The following is an 8,068-nucleotide window of genomic DNA, read 5'->3' as shown; positions in this document are numbered from 1 at the left end:
TCTCCGCAGCAGACATCCCCTCCCCGGTGCTGGCGTGCCTCTCTAGAAATCTCTCTAGAAATCAGCGCCTGAACCCGCTCTTAAGCAAAAGCAGGGGAAGGCTGGTCATCATTGTCAACGAGAACAAGTGGCACTCCGAAAAATCGAGTGGGTCCTCTGGCCAGGAGAAGGCACATGTGATTTCTGGTCCTTTGATGCCTGGAGCTGGCCCACATCCCCCAAAAACTGAGTGAAGAACTTCCCCTTGATGTTCAATCTAGAGATGCGTCTCCAACTCATTTTAGTCCAGGTGAGAAATGGGGATATCCCTGAAAACACAAGCACTTAAGGGATCAGAGATTGAAACCTCCTTCATCTTCACCTGAAGGAATGCAGATACCCTGACCCCAGCTCTGGGTCCTGGGCTCCCTAAGACTTTTTGAATTCACCACTCACTGTACCAGTTCCTGACCATTTCAGCAGTGCAAGGGAGGAACCACCCCTCTGCCAGAAAATTCACCCACTCGATCAGAAAAGCTACTTCTCTGAACACAACGGCTTTTGGTAAGTACACATTTAAATGAGTTGCTTTAAGTGTGGAGAATCATTGGTCAAGGCAGACCCGAGCTTCTCAAAGCATTTCATCCTGTTCTCTCTGTATCGCTGTCCAGATTTGGGGCATCACTCAAGGTGCAGTCATGGAGGTGGGGGGGGGGGGGGAATTTCTAAGGGAGTCCACTGACCTCTGTGAAGTTACTGTGAAACTAGGAGCAGAAACAGGTCTGGTCCCAAAAGCAGGATATCCTATATTCACCAAAAACAAATCATCCACCCCGGTTTTGATTTCCCCACAAGTCTGACACTGATGTCACTCCCTGAACTTGCCGGTCTCCCCCTTCAGACACTCACACAAGCAGGAAGGAAATCAAGCACACAGCTTTCAACTTTCACATGCTTACAGCCAGTTTGGCTCTGCCATTCCCTGCTCCCTGGGGAGCCCCCACTGAAGCTATGCAGATAAGGCTGCTAAACCAACCCCCCTAGGACTGAATTCTCTATTCTGACCCATGCCCTAAAGCCCCATTAATATCTGGGACTCCTTCCAGACCCACCCTGCTAGCATCAAATGGTCGGTGCTGTACCAGCTTGTCCTAGTGAAGTTAGCAAGGCTTCAGGACAGTCCAAGCTTTGTAGGGTTGTTCAGACTTGTGAAACACCTACAGAAGGCTCAATGACTCGAAAAAGCCTTTAATTTCATGTCTAAGTGCCACCCTTCACAGTGCGTTAGAAGAGAAAGGAAATTGCACAGAACGAAATGGAAACAAAAAAGAAACATTCCCACTTGTGTTTGAAAAACTGTTAGGGAAGTTAATAGCTTTTAATGTGTAATGAGCATCCGTTCCTTCAGAGAGCTTTGGAAATCTTGACCATTAATTTGATCTTCTTTTTCTCCCCACTTGGATCAATAGAAAGATTTTCTACATGTACATTTTCAGACCCTTGTTCATCACTGTTAATTTTCCCTCTATATCCATTTCAGGATCCTCCCCCTAGATTTTGTCAGTCACTGCCACAGAGATTCAGCAAGGCTGTCTTGTAATCGCCACTGGTGTCATCCTGATGGGAGAAAAAATTAAAAAAAAATTAAAAAAAGGTGAGCGTGGAAGTTCCTCTGCATGCTCCGAGTGCTGACTTTGTCAGTCCATGGAATATGCCCACACAGGAAAAGGACTTTGGAAACAACAAGCCAGACTTCAGAGTTACTGCCAGCTGACACGCCATCAAAAGTGAACAGAGAAATGAGGCTTGTAGCTGCCACCTGAAATAACATGTATCAAGTCCAATTATTTTCTTTGGAATGCAGGTGAGCAATTGATCATGGCTGCATCCCACAGAGTGGCACAGACAAAGTCAGCACGAACGAGAGCAACGACCCTGTTGTGTTCAGATTTTATGTCCCTGGGTATTTGTGTAGCATTCTCTCCCCTACAGGAAGGGAAAGGGCAGCATAGTTAGCCCTGACACATGACATTTTCTTAAAAAGCTAAAAATATGGTCATTTTGATCTAGAGACGCACTACAGAGAATCACTAGATAAAAAAAATTTTGCTCCCTTTGAATGTTTCGTGATGACAGGTGTAAAGCCAGTTCCACCTCTCAGAAGGAATGAATGTTCCGTACAGACCCTTGAAGACTGATCATTAATCAACATGACAGACACTGACAGTGTCAATTAGAAGAAAGGGCCTTCATTACAGAACCAGACTTCCCATGGGGACTGCTAAGGATAGAGCTTCTGTGCCATTTGCATTGGGGGAGAGGAATGTCCCGGAGTCCTTAGGACAAATGGTAAACCCCAGCATTTCAGCCCTAATACGGGAGGGTCATTTACTCAGAGCTGAGACTCAAACCTCAAAAGCTACAATAAGCTTTGACAAGGTTCAGTTTCTAAACCTGTCTCACCACAGTATAGACCAGGCCTTCATCTGGCATAAGTCAGTTAAAAAAAAAAAAACACAAACCAAACCAAACACCAAACCAAGAACAAAAAGAAAACAAAACAAAAAACCCAGCACTGTTTTGACTTCTATGGCACTGGCTTGGGGTAGTTAAGGTCAGCAGAGAGAAAGAGGAGAAAATAGCACAGCAGTGCGCGAAAGGTGTAACAGGGAGGATTAAATGAATCTAGATTCATCTAGGAGATCATGAAGTGCATGGATACAGAGTTTGGTCTGTGAAAAACTTGGAGCAGTCTCTTCTTGGGTTTGGCTTTGCCCAAGTCACTTACAGAGCATACAATCTGACTCACCTTTCAGGCATATATGTCTCTCAGGGAGCTGATTGTTAATAGGCCTAATGAAGGAGAGCTAAGATCTTAGCAGAAATGACATTTTTACTGAAAACAACCATGGAAGCATCCCACAGTGCTGGACAGGTCAGGAATGTACGTGATGGCTAAGAACCATCATATCAAGATGCTGCTTACCAGAATCATATTGGAGAGAGACTTTCCTGCTATATGCTTGAATTCAACCTTTATAAGATTTAAGTCAACTTCACTTCGAGAAACGATCACTCTTATAAGAGTCCCATCATGGGTGCCAGCCCCCTGAAATAACAGATATATCAGTCTGTGGTGTTAGTGGGTGTTCAAGGGATAAGCTGTTGCAAATTGGTCCTGGACAGGAGGAGTCAGCTTTCAAACATCGCTTGGCACATGTTCAGCAGCACATCTGCTTCTCTTTCTGGAGAGCCAACCCCCACCCCACCTCCCAGGGGCCACTGTCAATACCACAAGCCCGCCAGGGAAGTGTGCTATAAGTCTTTGCAAAATGCAAAAAAGCAAACATGCTACAGAGTTGGAAGTGGGCACCGAATACATATTGTCCTTCTGCAGCACCACCCATACAACACTTGGCTTCAACCAATATTGTTTAATCACTCACAGGAAAATGAAGATCATATCAATAACGAAAATAATTACTCATCTCAGCTTTCCACAAAGCTGGGAGAGCTGACATCTTTTACCTACCAGTTAAGAGTTACAGGGGCACAATCTGCAGATGCCTTACGTGTCCACATTTGAAACTCTTTCATTTTATACTGCCATTGAAAGAATTGCTTCCTAGAAAGGAACTGTGGTTCAGTCCATTAAGTTAACATTGTGGGCAAAACTCCACCACGATCAACCTAGAAAAGCATCTTCCAGAATTTTTGTCCATGTTGCAGAAGGTGGGACTGGTCTCCTTGCAGACTCCCAAGTCAGAAAAGCCAGACTCCCTTGGTGTCTCAAGCTTAAGTACCAAGGGTACTTTTCTACCCAAGGTGTTTGAAGGGATTCTGCTATTACTTGCAACAATAGCACTAAACTTGCTGGATTTCATCAAAACCTTGTCTTTTCTAATTTGAATTGGTGGAAGCCAAGTTACAAGTTGAGTCCAGTATGAAAACAAGTATGCTACAATGAAGAGTCTTACCTTTAAAGCATAGTACAGCCTCTCTGCAAAGTAGCAATGGACGTTCCTGGTGCATTTCACTAGGCATACAAAAAGGCTCAGTAAGGATCAATGGTAATTGCAGTCCAGGGCAGCAGATAACAGAGATTCAACATGCTTTCCATTAATTCAGTGTGCCCCTGGGATCTGAGTTTATCTTGCCTAAGAAGTACCCTTTACTTCCTACCAGATACCTTTATAGAGTAGGTCCATCCCATGACAGTCAACTGCTGCAGGAAAAAAGGCAGCAGACTCAGACAAAAGAAAAGGAAACGTAGCCACTCTTACCAATAGCCAGCATGGCATCCTCAAGTGAACCATGCGTTTCACTCTTGATAGAGTCTTCTATGCTCTTACCGGCCAGTTTCTGGTATTCTTCAAACACTGTTTGAAACACAAAGAACTTCAATTTTTTTACCAAGCAACTGCTCAGGCATTTTGTGCCCAATATTTACAGGTATGCTCGTGTGGCGATATGAAAGCACAGATCCTGCTAAAGCAATGGCCACGTTTGCACCAACTTCAGGAGGCTTTAGTCAAGCCCAGAAATCAGCTACAGAAATGGATGCCAACATTCACAAAAACCCAACCCATCCACAGGTCTTAATTCCCTGCCTTTGTTTGAAAATGCAGGTTCAGTCACCTCATATTCATTTTGCAATCTGACCCTTCATCGCTGTCTTTAACCACAGAAATGAAGCAGACAACAGAAGGTTCGGCACCGCTCTATCATTTGGTCTTGTGTTTGTTGATATCACTAGCTTCAGGAGCCAAAATCAAATCAAATTAGATCTAGGACTATGCTGCTCATGGCTCTTGGACTTTTAAATGATGACAACAGTTTGGGAAAACGTATTATTTCAACCACAATTTTAAAAAACAACTGAGAAAAGAGGAGCAAAGCACAGGTGCAGATTCCAAGATCTTTGAACTCCCACATTAACAAAAGCTCAGCAACAGAGTTGTTGTTCACCTTATACACGCTGGATACTCCAGGGTTCAGAATTACAGATGTCATTTTTGATTCCTAGCTTTCAGACTAACAAAGAAGGAAAACTGCGATGTAATGCAACGGACATCTTAATGACGTTTGCTCAGCATTTAAGATCAGATACCTAAACATCAACACTCAGATACTTTGGGGAAAGGTAATACCACAGAATAAACAGATGGATACAATCTTCTCAACTCAGGCCTACTCTCCATATTAAAAAAGAATTAGCTGCAACAATTACACTCAAGTTTTAAAGATAAACAGTTACAGGCTGCCGTAGCACAGAGGTAATTACTTGCTTGGTGATACAGTAGGTCCCAAAGATTGGTTGCATCCTGACAACAACTAGTTGAAATTCAGTTCCTAAAAGCGGACACAGCCAAAGACTAGAGACCACTTCTTTTGTTGTTGTTGTTTTCTAAGTGGTGCTGGGAGGTTAACTTTGAAACACAAGGGTGATCTGGCCTCCAGGGCCCAGAAAACAGCCTCAGAAGACCTCAGCTTGAAAAAGCTCAGGCATACCTGATTTATCACTAGCTAAATATATCAGTTTAGGTCCAGCTGATTTACACAGTACTTGATATGCTTAGATTCAGCAAACATAACAAAATCTGTTAGTCAGAGCCTTGGACTGCCTCAAAAGGCTTGAGATGACAAGGCCAGGTCTCTGCTGCACAGGGCAGTGGGGTGCTGAGGGCTCTCTTAGCTGGAGCTGGGTTAGTGTCTTCCTTCCCAGCAGCCTCTGATGTCCTCAGAAGAACCTGGGGCAGAAATGCAAGGTGCTTCTCCAGCACCAAATAACCAGCTACTTTTTTGGTGATTTTTCCCCAGAGGAACCCACATCCGAGGAGTCATGGGTCTGTCCACTGCACGCTCCTACCTGGTTAGAAAGAGACTCTCTCTCGCTCCTTGGGTTTATAAAACCAGCTATACTATCCAGCCATCACCCCTGTATAAAGACTCCTAGATAAGCCATTTGATTTTCAGCAGCACTAAGTCTTCATGAGTTTTCACGAAAGCTGAAAACTGAGTGACCAAGGATTAGGAGACAGACTCAGGTACTTATTTCTGACCACCCATCTCTCCCATCTATAGCCCTGCCTCTTCTTTTTGGCTAGAGTGATTTCTCATTTCGAAGGCTTGGGAGTACGGGCTCTGCTCCATACCTTTCAGCAAGTGTGTGGCACTCCTTGTGCACAAGATGGTGATGAACTGTATCTCATCAGTGCCCTGTATCTTCTCCCCAGCAGCATAGAGAGTCTGTAATATAACACGTAATTGTTAGAGAGATGTTCTGTGTGTGCAGCTGGTAAAGGAACAGAGTTTGGCTTAAGGCACTGCTAGGGTAAAGGGGTTTGAAGTAACCTAAAACACTGTGTGAACTAGACTCTCCTAGAATGGTTGACTATGAAAACCCTTGACCGTGTCTTCTAGTCAAATTGGAGCAGTCACTAGCTCCACCCTTTCCAGCCCTCCTGCAGCAGCTGGAGCAGCCAACAATACTCTTGAGGTTTCTTCTCTATTCTTTGCTGTCCCACTCCACCATACCCCTATACTTTCATGTATCAAAAGCAGCTGAGCCCAAGCCCAGCTCTCATCACTCCTCTTTGGAACAGCAAGGCTCAGCAGTGCAGGCAAAACTGAAGAACCCCAAGTTGCTTCCGCTTGAAGACCACCCCTCCCTAAACTATTGTGGCTCCAACCCTCTGCTGGCCAGGACTCTACTGCCCACTGAAGCACTCTGAAGTTCAAGACCGGTGGGATGCAGGCATATCACTGATCACAGGCATTTGATAGTACCTCTGCATCCTGGAGAGCCAGTGCTGTGTCCACGTAGAGAGTGGCATTGTCCCTCTCACCCTGTGAGAAAAAAAAAGAAAGGTAACCATTTTGTCTCATGAAGATTCTTCCATATATAAGGATCACAGCATACATTCTGGACAAAGATCAATTATCCTTCTCGGCTAGCTACTTCTGCAGAGTACTCAAGCAGCAATGTTTCAGACAGCACAAGTGCTAACTCCTTCACTGAAAGGCACTGAAATCAGTCATATGAAGCAGAGCCAAAAAATTGCTGTTATTCTGCTGCTAGGCAGGAAAACTCAGAAAACATGGTAGGATAAATGCATCTGAATGCACTCAGCATTGAGGGGACAGACCCTGGAAGAGTGGTGAATCATAGTTGAGGGGCACTGTTTTCCAAGACCCTTGTAGAGTGCAATGGCTTTACGCATATGTAGAAGTGAGGTGTCTCCGTGCAGCAGAGCTGACTGTAAGTTCCAGCCCTCTTACTGCTGCTAAGGGAGGGGGTTTCCCTGCTTCAGTCACCATTGAAGATGAAACACAAATCCAGTCCAAGTGACATGTTTGTCTCTGCAGTTTATCTGGTGATCATGACTGTATCGCCTATTCTATTGCATGCCTTCTCCAAAAAGGAAGAGAAAAATGTGAAGATCTTTAAACCCTCATTTCTTTTCTCTAGCATTACCTGAAGAAGGGAAACCAGAATCTGTTCAAAGTAGCCACTTGTTTCCGATTTTATGTCTTCTTCCAGATCAGAACCGTATTCTACCCAAAGGAAAGAGAAGGACAAGGGAAGGATTTGTTATTTGGGTGATATAGTCAGGATATTACCAGTCACCCAAAGACACACAACAGCCTGACACTAGTCAAGAAGGTTGCTAGGGAAAAAAAACAGGGCTGAGATCAACTCACATCCTCAGTGATACCCAGGTTGGCATTCGCATCCAACTGAGTCACTAATTCCACTGATGTCCAAGGCATAAACACATACTATATCTCTAACATTACCTCTAAGGAACCAAAGAGATAACTATTTACAAATACACATTTGATAAATTCCCATCTAGAGTGTATTTAATGAGGAGAAAAAGCCAAGTGCATAGCTATAGTTTTGTTTGTGTTCTGACAATAGCCTGTGTGGCCAAGCTGAACCAAATTTGTGATTTGCTGACTTCTTCCTCTAGCTGGATGGAGAGTTAGAAAGGGATTTTCAAATTCTCTCAGCATAGCCACGTTCTGTTTGCCAGGCTGAAAGCAGAGCTAGGTTGCACCTTCTTGCTTTTAAGAAATCCCATTT

At 44.2% G+C, this 8,068-nt stretch overlaps 1 protein-coding gene across 3 annotated transcripts in view; it reads right to left on the bottom strand.

Annotated features, from left to right (window-relative positions):
- Positions 1–1,539: 1,539 nt before the first annotated feature.
- Positions 1,540–8,068, bottom strand: part of LOC103913792 (annexin A8-like) — a 13,650-nt gene continuing 7,121 nt past the window's right edge. For 2 of the 3 annotated variants that reach the window (XM_009320341.1, XM_009320357.1), the window contains 7 exons: positions 7,457–7,536; positions 6,769–6,828; positions 6,135–6,228; positions 4,263–4,358; positions 3,957–4,015; positions 2,966–3,088; positions 1,540–1,596 (listed from right to left, as the gene is read on the bottom strand). In XM_009320341.1, coding sequence (XP_009318616.1) covers positions 1,540–1,596; positions 2,966–3,088; positions 3,957–4,015; positions 4,263–4,358; positions 6,135–6,228; positions 6,769–6,828; positions 7,457–7,536 — 569 coding nt within the window. The remainder of the gene's footprint in view (positions 1,597–2,965; positions 3,089–3,956; positions 4,016–4,262; positions 4,359–6,134; positions 6,229–6,768; positions 6,829–7,456; positions 7,537–8,068) is intronic. The other variant, XM_009320349.1, reaches the window with a different exon arrangement.

Source organism: Pygoscelis adeliae, unplaced genomic scaffold (genome assembly GCF_000699105.1).
Source record: "Pygoscelis adeliae isolate BGI_AS28 unplaced genomic scaffold, ASM69910v1 Scaffold190, whole genome shotgun sequence".
NCBI lineage: Eukaryota > Metazoa > Chordata > Aves > Sphenisciformes > Spheniscidae > Pygoscelis > Pygoscelis adeliae.
The sequence above is the reverse complement of the archived record's forward strand: the minus strand, read 5'-3'. Positions and strand labels throughout refer to the sequence as shown.